Source organism: Salmo salar, chromosome 10, assembly GCF_965601325.2.
Source record: "Salmo salar chromosome 10, fSalSal1, whole genome shotgun sequence".
In the NCBI taxonomy this organism is placed as follows: Eukaryota; Metazoa; Chordata; class Actinopteri; order Salmoniformes; family Salmonidae; genus Salmo; species Salmo salar.
Window position 1 is genome coordinate 93,319,085 of NC_138300.1, and position 13,189 is coordinate 93,332,273.

The 13,189-nt window shown below is 44.5% G+C and overlaps 1 protein-coding gene across 3 annotated transcripts in view; it reads right to left on the reverse strand.

Annotated features, from left to right (window-relative positions):
* Window positions 1-13,189, reverse strand: part of LOC106561156 (S phase cyclin A-associated protein in the endoplasmic reticulum) — a 140,805-nt gene that overhangs the window by 17,437 nt on the left and 110,179 nt on the right. For all 3 annotated transcript variants that reach the window (XM_045688219.2, XM_045688216.2, XM_045688217.2), the window contains 3 exons: window positions 4,963-5,086; window positions 2,834-3,063; window positions 911-1,066 (listed from right to left, as the gene is read on the reverse strand). In XM_045688219.2, coding sequence (XP_045544175.1) covers window positions 911-1,066; window positions 2,834-3,063; window positions 4,963-5,086 — 510 coding nt within the window. The remainder of the gene's footprint in view (window positions 1-910; window positions 1,067-2,833; window positions 3,064-4,962; window positions 5,087-13,189) is intronic.

Here is a 13,189-nt window from a genome sequence, read left to right on the forward strand (position 1 = left end):
CAGGAAACTGCAGAGGGAGCACCCCCCTATCCACATTGACGGGAACGCAGTGGAGAAGGTGGAAAGCTTCAAGTTCCTCGGCGTGCACATCACGGACAAACTGAAATGGTCCACCCACACAGACAGTGTGGTGAAGAAGGCGCAACAGCACCTCTTCAACCTCAGGAGGCTGAAGAAATTTGGCTTGGCACCTAAAACTAAAACCCTCAAACTTTTACAGATGCACAATTGAGAGCATCCTGGCGGGATGCATCACCGCCTGGTACGGCAACTGCACCGCACGCAACCGCAGGGCTCTCCAGAGGGTGGTGCGGTCTGCCCAATGCATAACCGGGGTCAAACTACCTGCCCTCCAGGACACCTACAGCACCGATGTCACAGAAAGGCCAACAACCACCCGAGCCACTGCCTGTTCACCTCGCTATCATCCAGAAGGCGAGGTCAGTACAGGTGCATCAAAGCTGAGACTGAGAGACTGAAAAACAGCTTCTATCTCAAGGACATCAGACTGCTAAACAACCATCACTAACACAGAGAGGCTGCTGCCTATATACACAGACTTGAAATCACTGGCCACTTTAATACTGTTTACATATTTTGCATTACTCATCTCATATGTATATACTGTATTCTATCCTATTCTACTGTATCTTAGTCTGTGCCGCTCTGACACTGCTCGCCCAAATATTTATATATTGTTAATTCCATTCCTTTACTTTAGAATTGTGTGTATTGTTGTGAAATTGTTAGACATTGCTGCACTGTTGGAGCTAGAATCACAAGCATTTTGCTACACCCGCAATAACATCTGCTAAACACGTGTATGTGACAAATAACATTTGATTAGATTTTTTTCACAGGGATGTCTGGAGAGGAGGGTCATAGAGGAAGGGAGACGGCTGCCACCCACCGGCCAGTCACAGCGAAGCACAGCTTACACATGGCGTGTAGCAGAGCGGTAGCCTGATGGAGGAAGGTGGACATCTTGGGGCTCTCGTCCACTGGGCCCTGGACAGACAGGAAGCAGCTGTACAGCTTGTCAATCAGACCCATGTTCACCACATAACTGAGGGAGGGACAAACACAAAAGGAGGATAAGAGTAAATTCACAGGAAATAAACAACAAATTACAAAACCTTCACAATGAAATATTTGATGTCATTCAAGAAGTGTCTCTGTGACATATGTTTTATCCTAACAAAGGCCCTCACTGAGCGCAAATCATCGGCAGCACAGTTGAAATGTGATCTCTCACCTAAGCCCTCTATACTCCCTGTTATTAGTGTGATATCACCAATTTGTCTTGCCAATGACAGGTCTCATGATCATGTTCCCTCTGCTATCTCAGCAACAAAATCACTGCTAACAGCATCATTACATTTACATTTGAGTAATTTAACAGATGCTCTTATCCAGAGCGACTTACAGTAGTGAGTGCATACATTTTCTGACTCCAATAAGTCATTAGAGGGTGGTTGTGCCAGCCCAGAGCTAGGCCCCTGACTGTCTACTGACCTGAGGCTGCCTCACAGCTCAGGTATGCCTTTCCCACCCCGCTCAGCCCTACCCACTATAGGGGCCGACAGGGAGGCTCAGCAGTCAATCACAAGACCTCCCAGATGTACCAGATAGTTCAGTCCAGATTCAGGAAGCCTGCCACTGTTCTATACTACATGAGTTCATTCCTTACCCTCTCTGGCTCCACTTAGCTTATTCCCTCAACTCGCTCCCTCGTTCGCATACCTTTTTTTGTTGGGACTGTCAGTCAAAATGGGCTCCTCAAGGCAGGTAATTCCTATTTTTTCAACCTCCACAATAGGTCATCTGACACTTGAACCACGGCCCCTCGTTATGACTTCATCCTCTTCCACAACTTCACTAGAGCTGAAAGGAGCTTTCCACGCACAGTTGTGCACAATGCCTGGCCCACAGTCTGTTTGAAAAGCTGTTCAGTCTTGCCCCTGTGTGTTTCAACTTATGACCTACACCCATCTGTATGTTTCTGACACTGGTAGGAGATAAGTATGGTACAAAGCCTGGTGAGTGATTGGTAATGAGAAATGAAGACTTAGAAGGGGAATGCTGATGTTCTCTTTCTGTGTGATCTACAGTTCACCATAATGAGAAAAAAATTGCTGAAGTTACCATCATTTTGATCTTATTTCCTCCCTACCATCACATACATAATTTGAGGCAGCGGAGGTAAATCTTTCATTGCTTGCAGGGATTACTAGTCTGACGACACCATTTTTCTCAGGCTCTCCCTTGTCTCCAGGGTTACGACTGGGTCATAGTATGAGTGTTAGGCCTGTGCAGCTGCTCTGGTCAGATGAATCATTGGCTGTGGGAGGGATGATGTGAAGACTCCACTCTTCCCGAAGGTCTGGGCCTGCCTTTCCTCACCGCCCCACAGTGCCTGGACAGACACAGCCCCGGCAACTCAAAGGCCACGTTCAAGAGGATGTTGCAAACTTTCAGGAGTCTTTGTTTATGTTGCCTCAAGTAAAAAAAAAAAGACATATTACTTTGCTGAGGAGTTTGATCCAGAATGTGTGAAAAAGTAGTTTTTGGACAGATGCTAGAGGACACCCTCTCTCACCCTCACTCCAAGCCCCTGGCAAAAACATTATCTGACCTTTTCTAAGGGAGCTGACCTTTTGTAGTAATCTTTTCAACGAAAGGCTATTTCTGATAGTAACTAAGTTGTCTTAATTTCAGTGGTTCCCCAGATCAACCCTAAAGGAGAAAGTAGAGATGGGACAGAGGTGTTGTGACAGGGAGGAGGGCTGTAGTAGCGCCATGTGTGGTTTGAGAGAGAGGAGGAAGAGCTTACCTGATGAGGTCATGGGCCCGGGTGTTTAAGGGCTCCATAGGGGAGGTCTTGGTCTTGGTGTCTGGTGATAGGATGCGAGGGGCGTCTCCGCGGCCACACTCGGGAACATAGGGAAGAATGAAAGTCAGGATGGTAGCGCTGGTCTGCAGCAGGCCGGTGGTCAGCCCCTCAAACACCTGCTTGTTCACACTGCGACCAAAGATGGACTTGTCTTCATCTGGGACGAACAGCTGAGAAAAAAGACAGTGTGGTCAGTCAAGAGTTCTGTCAACCTCCACCATGTCACAGTACCGTCTGTACCAGTAGCTCTATACCTGCTCTTTCCAGCTAGCTTGTATCACATACAGCCTTGGCTTGTCCTTGTCAGCTTGCCAAGTCCTCTATCAAAAAAGGAATCTTGACATTGATCGACCAAGGTACAAAACTGACAATGTCCCAGGCAGTCACAGTATCCACCAACAGCAAAGTTCAACAAAAGACCAGATCATTGCAACCTCAGTTTGACTTCTACAACACAGGCCAAGGCCATTTGTATTGGTTGGGATCCTGATACGGCATGGGATAAACAACAACACAAGTGTTATTGTATAATTAATCAGGTGTGGGTCATAAGTCGGTGGTTAACAGTCAGTGTGACATGGTTACTGTTGCCATGCCAGACTACTGCTGCTGCCATATGAGAGGTGTTAGAGGTATTCCCTCCCTGGTAACAAGGGAAGACAACTGGATAATGAGATTGTAGAGAAAACCACTGGAACTAACACAGGGGGGTGTTCTGTGTTCACCATCATCTGTGACATTAAACCAAATGCTCCCCTTACCCATGCCTCATATACATAGACGGGCTGATAGAGGAATCAGTATGCTGCAAGTTCTGACATGATTTTGTGGACTTTTTAAAAATGTAATTTTCATGTTAGTTTATCCCAAACTCTTTATTACAAGAAGAACACAAGCATCTGAAATACTCCAAGAAATGTTTATGAACAAAGATATATGAAAAGAGTCTCAGGGTATATAAAGACTCAGGTCATGGTGTTCTGGTGACAGCAGTGCATTTCCCCTTTTAGTTCAGACATTTTTGCATGTGTGTGTATATATAGAGGTTAAGGTTTAGTTTTAGAAATAAGGAGAAGGTCAGGTAAAATGTCTGAACCATCTCATTTAGATTAATGGTTAGGGCAGCATGCTGACAGCGTTAGTAAATCCACCAACATTCTCCACAAATCGAATTAAAGAGGGACAAGCACAGACGCCGGGCACTCTCTACCCCCACCCACTTCCAAACACAAACACACGCACGCACGCGCACACGCACGCACGCACGCACGCACGCGGACTATTCATGAGCCCCATGTTCGTCGGTGTCCAAGACGTCTAAATAAGTTAACGTTGTCCTGTTCAACATGTCAGTCGTCAAAGCAGCTGTGGGGATATATGTTTTATATCATCTGAAGCATACAGACTAACCTCCCCCTCCGTGCCCTCAGGAAACATGACTGCTTTGAATTGGAACTCAGGGCTGGAGAAGGAAGCCCCAATAGAGTAGCAAAGCCCATGTCTTTGCCTTGTCCTGTCTGTGCAGCCACCACCATTAGATGTTTGGCGTCGGGTGATGTTTACAGTCTCTGAAAGAGTGCTAAAGGTTTTGGAGTGACATATAACCCATCCGCCATACTGCCTGCTTGCTCTCTCTCATTCCCTAAAGCCCAGAAGTATCTGTGTGGCTGAGGCGGAGGCTGAGGTGGTGGCAGGGCCAGAATTTGTGCTGTAGCGTGGGTCTCTGTGTTTTATTAACACTGTGCCAGGAAGGAACAAATACTGGCGATGAGGCCATGGTTTTTCAGCACTCACAGTGTTGCATGTAGTCAGGAGAATTTACATAGACCGAGACATTGGGAGGGATTCATTAAACAGCTTGGTCCTTGGGAATACTATCTACAGTTCTGATCATGCCATTCAACCTTCGGAAGTATTACACAATGTTCAGGGACTTATATTTCCATACAAATAACATCTTTGAATAATACATGCGTTGTTTAAGTGAACATACATTTAATGTAATGCCATCATAGCAATAATGATAGTAATTGGTCATGTTTTTTATGGTGTGGTGAAAAGACACTTACTGTGAGCTGATGCAGCAGCAGGTCCATGAGGGAGGCTACCTTATTGCTGAAGAGAACGTAGGAGCAGTTGAGGTGGCAGCGAGAGCATGCCAGAAAGTATATGTTTACAGCAGCACATAGGGACCTGAGGAGAGAGAGAAAAACAGAGGGAGAACCAGATGAATCCCTTGTCAGAAGTCAAACTAAATAGTTCAAGGTAGAATTCAACACTAGTGTTACAGTGTAGGTGTTCATCCCCAGGCATTGACATGGCTATCTGAAGTAATCAGGAAACAGAAACACACCCTAGCAGATTTGTGGTTTCATAAGGGCACAGATGTATCTTTGGAAGGGTTGAGAGCATATACTGTCATTGATGTAAGAGTAGGTAAGCATAATTCAGAAACCCAGTCATATCAACTACACTGAACAAAAATATAAAATGCAACATTTTCAAAGATTTGATCAAGTTCCAGTTCATATAAGAAAATCAGTCAATTGAAATAAATAAATTAGGACCTAATCTATGGATTTCACATGACTGGGAATACAGATATGCATCTGTTGGTCACAGATACCTTAAAAAAAAAAAGTATGGTCGTGGATCAGAAAACCAGTCAGTATCTGATGTGATCACCATTTGCCTCATGCAGCAGCGACATCTCCTTCGCATAGAGTTGATCGGGCTGTTGATTGTTGCCTGTGGAATGTTGTCCCACTCCCCTTCAATGGCTGTGCGAAGTTGCCAGATACTGGCTGGAACATGCTGCCGTACACGTCAATCCAGAGCATCCCAAACATGCTCAATGGGTAACATGTTTGGTGAGTATGCAGGCAAGAACTGGGACATTTACAGCTTCCAGGAATTGTATTCAGATCCTTGCGACATGGGGTCGTGCATCATCATGCTGAAACATGAGGTGATGGCAGCGGATGAATGGCACGACAATGGGCCTCAGGATCACTTCACAGTATCTCTGTGCATTCAAATTGCCATCAATAAAATGCAATTGGGTTTGTGGTCCGTAGCTTATGCCTGCCCATACCATAACCTTACTGCCACCATGGGTCACTGTTCACAACGTTGACATCAGCACACTGCTCGCCGAAACAATGCCATACATACCGTCTGCCCGGTACAGTTGAAACTGGGATTCATCCTTGAAGAGCACTTCTCCAGCACGCCAGTAGCCATCGAAGGTGAGCATTTGCCCACTGAAGTCGGTTACGACGTCGACCGGCAGTCAGGTCAAAACCCTGGTGAGGACGACGAGCATGCAGATGAGCTTCCCTGAAACGGTTTCTGACAGTTTGTGCAGACATTCTTTGGTTGTGCAAACCCACAGTTTCATCAGCTGTCTGGGTGGCTGGTCTCAGACGATCCCGCAGGTGAAGAAGCTGGTACTGGAGGTCCTGGGCTGGCGTGGTTACATGTGGTCTGCGGTTGTGAGGACGGTTGGATGTACTACCAAATTCTCTAAAACGACATTAACATTCAATTCATTGGCAACAGCTCTGGTGGACATTCCTGCAGTCAGCATGCTAATTGCACGCTCCCTCAAAACTTGCACATTTTAGAGTGGCCTTATATTGTCCCCAGCACAAGGTGCTGATCATGCTGTTAAATCAGCTTCTTGATATGCCACACCTGTCAGGTGGATGGATTATCTTGGAAAAAATGAGAAATGCTCACTAACAGGGATGTAAACAAATGTGTGCACAAAATTTGAGAGAAATAAACTGAGTGTGGGGAACATTTCTGGGAATTTCTATTTCAGCTCATGAAACATGGGACCAACACTTGTCGCGTTTATATTTTTGTTCAGTATACTTATAGCTCTACCCCCTCACTACTAGTCAACTGGTTATCCAGAGCTAGGGACAGTAATAAGACAAGAGATCTGCATAACCAGCGGAGCTGGGTGGAATCAGTCAGTCCAATCTGGAGTCTGATCCTGCAGTGCTTCCTCTGTGGCGATACGGCCATTCCTCTCAGTAGCTCCTCAGCTCAGAGCCTAAAGGCAGGCTACAGCCAGGCAGAGCGGAGCATGCCTCTGTATTATGTCTGCTTTAAACAAACCCCATGAGAAGATTCATGCCACAGATAACTGATGAATTATTCTGCTCCCACTGCTGCTCCCCCTTGTTTCATCACTTAATATTTTCTGACATCTGTATATTTTAGCCAATAGAAGAGTGGCGTGTCCTATCTGCTCTGAGGAAGAATGGAATCTGGCTTTTCTATTCTAAAGTAGGCCATGTTTATTTCAACTTGTAAACATTTTGATATCTCCCGCAACCTTCACATCTGCAACGCATTTCCACTCCAACCTAGTTGGCATTTAGATAGAATATATCAGAGACTGATGTAGGCCTAGGTGGATTGGTCTGTCAATAACTTCCTCATGACCAAAATGGCTCGTCTTGTTTCATATGCTAGTGGGGAGATCTGTCATTTGTTCCATATCATTATTGACATTGTCGTGTAAAGCTGTCAGACATAGAATGTGGTGAGAATGTGAGAAGTATTACATTGTGAGTAATGGGAAAGTATCCAAATAGTCCCATCAATGTCTGGTTAAGAACTCTGTGGTTTGCTTGCTTAAAACTTTTAAAACACCTTACTATATGAGTATCATTTTCCACCACCATTTTATATACAAATTCCTGAGAAAATGCAAACCAAAACAACATGATTTGGTGTGTTGATCCCTGTTTCTGCCAAACGCCTCCTTAATAAGATCTGTTTTCCAGGAATGCTCAAAAACACAAATGCCACATTAATTCTATTGTCCATTAATAGTATTGAAATGGAGTGGGTGGAAGAAGGCAGCCATCATGGTTGAGTGGAATGATAACACAGCCTCTATTGGGCTAAAGTGAAGTAACGTGAGAACCCCACCAAACTGTGCTCTCTGGGCAGCCGACCAGCACCGGGGCTGCCTCAAATTATTACTTTTTTCTCTCCGTAATTTAGTAATTCAGCCAGAAGTCCGTTTTTCAGTGACAGAATTCCGCCATTGGAAAGACTGCAAACCAATGGAATGAAAAGCTGTGCTGCTTTTAATGCGTTCATTCTGTACGTACAGAGATGACACCAGGCTATTATCACTCCCATGCCTGACTCAGAAGGGAGAAAAGCCATTTCAGGTGAAGATTCTTTCAGTTACTGTGATGGAATGCAAGGTGTCCTTATCGAATTAAACAAGACAGGGTGTCAAACCATAGGGAAGGTAAAATGACAGGTTGGGCTGATCCTGTTACAGCACTGACATCGTACTACATGAAAAGGCCTGGGAAATCTATAAGACATAGAAATGATGAGGAGAGGGAGCAAGAGAGCAGTCCTAAAACACAGACTACTAAATGGAAGATGAATGATAACATGACAAAAAAGGCAAGGTCAATATTTATTAAATAACTTGTAAATAATAGGCTACAAAAGCAAAGCCCGAAATGGATTAGGCAAACACCATCTTCACAATGTTTCTATAATTACCTGTCAACCATAGCACCCTGGTTTTACTCCATGCGTAAGTGGAGGCTGCCCTACCCAGAACGTCATTATCCATGTTGGGAGTAGGGGGGGGACAGGCCAGTCCCCAGGTGGCTGCCACTCTTAACCAGCAGATTAAAGGGCACATCCCTCATTTCTTTAATCTTATTAGAGAGAAAAACAGCTGTCGACTGTTTCCATTCTCTTCACAAACCCATAGGACAGAGACGGATCTAAAGGCACATTTAAATGTAAATGTCAACATATCAAATGTATGCAGACCATTTTCCATCTTACGTAGAACATGCATTTCATTTGATAGAAGATAATATATTATGAATGATATTATTCTGAATAAAAATATAAATGCAACAATTTCAAAGATTTTACTGAGTTATAATTTATATAACATATAATGAAATCAGTCAATTTAAATAAACTCATTAGGCCCTAATCTATGGATTTCACAGGACTGGGCCACTGGGGAGCCAGGCCCAGCCAATCAGAATGAGTTGTTCCTACAGCTTTACTACAGACAGAAATACTCCTTAGTACCTTGCTCATGAAACATAGGACCAACACGTTACATATTGCGTTTATATTTTTGTTCCGTGTATATTTAAGCAATAAGGCCCAAGGAGGTGTGCTATATGGCCAATAAACCACGGCTAAGGGCTGTCAGGCACGAAGCAATGCCTTATTGCTATTAATCGACTGGTTACCAACATAATTAGAGCAGTAAATTCAAATGTTTTGTCATACCCATGGTATGGCATATACCACGCCTGGTATACCATGGCTGTCAGCCAATTAGCATTCAGGGCTCGAACCACCCAGTTTATAATGATGATTTTAGTCTAGGAATCCAATCCATTCCATTCTAATTCGAATCACCACACACACACTCAACCAAACAGTCAGATCTGAAGTTATGAACATCCTACCGACTTCTCACAATCGACTCAGTCAATTGCTCATGTAATGAGCATGCAATTGCTTTGTAACACAGATAATCAGGCATGTCTTAAGCCCTCTTTAAACAAATGGCGAGAATGTCAAAGGCACGTTTGAATAATGTCCTTACAGCAGCTCATACAATGAGCAATCTCAGTGATCTGTCTTCAGCTCCCTCCCACCTAAATCGGCGTGATTAGCATGACACCTGATATGATCCAGTCTCCTGGAATCTCTGTTGCTGTGCCCCCTCGAACGACAGGCTCAATGATTTTGAGGAGCAATTTAGTAAAGTGCCACGCTAGTCCGTCTCGTGTTACCGTGCAGTATGTAGATAGTGTTGGTTGACCCACGAGTGCCAATCCACCCTAACAGGCAGCATTCCTCCACCTAAATAGCTCTGGGCTGCCCATTTGACCGCGTGCCACGCCCACTGCTGGACCCCATCATTTGGTGCCTGCTCCACCTGCCAGACTTTACCCAGCAGGAGACACAACGGGCACTTTGTTAATCTGAGAATAATGAAGCCTTATCTTGTAGACGCGGGATTAGGTTCCACTGCTGGCCCATACTGACAGGTTGTATAGAGAACGAGGTAGAGAGAGCCCAAGCACGAGATCGAGAGAGAAGAGGAAGAGGCCTAGAGAGATGTAGATAATTAGCAATGTAATCTCCTCACCTACTGTAAACTGCTTAACCCCAGTCAGCCAGCCACAGCAGAGCTGATCACCCTACTGGCCTGATGAGGCCATAGACACACAGCGATCTTAGGCTAGGAGTTACTGTAATAATAATAATCATAATTATTTGGTGGGTATTTATATTTGTCCTATTTCACACATGTACAAGTGTAGAGTGCTAGATAGACTAGAGATACACTGACTGGAGAACACCTTGACCTGGGACAGCCCTACACCATGCAGCCCTGTGGGGATCACCCTGGGTGGTCGACCGGCTCGGACAGAACAGGGGGGCTGGGGGATTGGGAGTGTCACTGACCTCTGTGGCTGAATTAAAACTCTTAAGTTTAAACCATCCCAGAATCCATAGAGTATCCCAGGGGCTGATAGACAGACGGCTGGGAAGGGAAAATTAAAGCGAAGGTCAGGATCCTCCCCACCCCCACATAGTATAGTACTGCCCAAATACCCCAGGAGACACTTAGGGCTCAAGAGTATTTAACAGTATTTTCTTAGTGACATAAACAACAGAAACAGCATAATAGTTTAGGGTACTGGGACAATACCAAGTAGACTCCCCTTACAGATAGATGTTTCCAATTTTCAGAAGTCTAGCACTTCCCATCTTGCAAAGACAACAGGACATCAACCATGTAAAAGACTCTTTATGCTTTTTGTCACTGGGTTATCAAGCAGGAGATCGTTCCACCTGAACCTCAAGCTCACGTTTCCCAATGTCCCTGGGCTTTTCCTATGTGCCCAGTAAGGCCTGACCATGGCAATGCTGCAGAAATCTGATCAACTTCCAGATCAGGTTGAATCCCTGCTTTTTAACAAAGAAAATGTGTGTTCAGGGAAAGAAATCAAATCCTAACATGCTGACCACACCACTCATGTTGCAAAATGAATTTACACATACATGTTATTCAATCACTGCACCCACATTGCTCACGCGCGCCAACTAACGTCTGCGTTGCCAAGCGCTAAAATAGAAGTCTGTTCTATTTGTGACGCTAAACGCGGTGCAAGTCCTGCCTCTCCAATCTCCTCATTGGTTTATAGGAGCAGATACCCAAGTGCCATCTCCTCATTGGTTATACCCACGTGGGTGATTGAAATATGAACTGAGGTCGGTCGGTCGTGGTAATACACCTTATTATGAAAGTTAGATGCCAATCGCCATATAAAGTCCAAAGAAGAAAAATCCTGGAAGGAGGAGAGATGACTAGAAAAGTTTTGGTTTACCGTTTTGTGTGTGGATTAATTGTTGGAGTTGAGGACCTTGTGCATTTCAGGTAAAAGAACAACTCAATGTTTATATCCCAGGACAAATTAGCTAGCAACAGCAAGCTAGCTAAATAGGACAAATTAGCTAGCAACTGCAAGCTAACTAGCTAATTTGCCATAAATGTTTAGTGCTTTTCGACCTGTCCCCAAATGAATATAATTGGTTCAGAATTTGTTTTGATATTTCAACCTGTGTGTCGTGATCGCGTTTGGTGTGGGGGGACAAAATCAATTTGCGCGTATCTGGTTTGGGCATGGTGTAAGCCAAAACACAAGGTGAGGAGCAAATCCATTTCCTGGTACCGTCAAACAATCCCTTCATTCACTGCTATCTAAATGGCATTTCATTTGATTCTCCTGTTGATCTTTCTGATACACTGAGTGCTTCCAAGATGTCCATTCTGCCTGTCATGCCACACCGGCTGGGTATAAACTGGGAGAAATCTGATGAGCCGTCACGCATCACACACACATGCAAGCACACACTCACTCACTCGTACCCTATAACGACATCCTGAAAGGAAACCACAGGTAGCAGCTTTGATTTCACAGGATATACTCAGTAATGTGACAGAGGTGGTCAACTACAATAGTGTTTTAACATGCAGTGTCCTAGCACAGCAGTGCCACTGCACTGTTAAGACATCTCTCTAAAACTATAAAGCAGCTCTTGTTCTATTTTCAGCAAGGTAGGACAGGGGCCCCTGTTCCACTTATCACTTAGATAAAATGGATACCACAACCACAGTCATATTGAATTGTCTCTTCTCCCTACTCTAAAGGAATAAACGATTCTCTAAAATTCAACTCAAAGTTATACGACTGGTTCTTCAGATGGGCCAGTCTGTCTGGTCTAACGCTGGCTTGTCTTCTCTCTGAGTTATACTCCAGCAGCCCCAGAGAGGGGCCCATATGCTGACAGGCTCTGGTGCTGAGCCCAGATATCACTGGGACACCAGTCCCATCTCTCTCCCCCTCTCTACTCCCCAGTGACCCCTTCTGGGAGACACAGGGACATGTCCCATAAAAACACAGTAGTTGACACAAGGTTGGAATACTTGAAGAGAGCATCCATCTTTCCTTAACACGTCTGAGAAGTGTTGGATTTGTTAAAGTAGTGATATGGAAACTTTGCTTTTGCTAATCAAATCACACAGTGATTTCCCCAAAGCGAGGAAGGATGTGCTGATAAAGTTTTAAAAAACGGGGTCAGAACGACACCTCAGTTTACCCCCCACCTAATCCACACCTCCAGCCTGGGGCAAAACATTTTCCTCACCATATACTAATAGTGACACTGAAGATAAGAGTCTCCAGAGGCAGAGAGAGCAGAGCAGAGGTGATGCCTGGTGAGGATCTGGGATCATTTACAGCTTGTTTTAGACAGCTCTCCCCCTCCTCCCCTAGGGAACACAACACTCTCCACTCAGAATCCCACAGCGCACACAGAGCACACACTTGCACTGTTCCAATACAAAAATATACATCCATTGAAGGATTTTTAGCAATAGTCTCTCACGTTAAGATTGGAATACACAACTTTACTAGGAAGAGATTATTTATTTATTATTATTTAGATTCAACGATTTTCAAAACTACAAAATGACTCTCCAGGTGCAGACCAATTAAGGTTAATTTTCACATGCAAGTAAATATAGTTTATGGCTGACTTGCCACGTTAACATCTTTGATATATTCGACAAACTGCTATATTCATGTTAATGAGAGTTGTTGCTCTGCTAGTCTAGACATGGATCCAGTGGCCACAGGGTTACACAGAGACATTAGCAGAGCCTCACTAAGGAATTAGCTCATTAATGTAATGGTAACG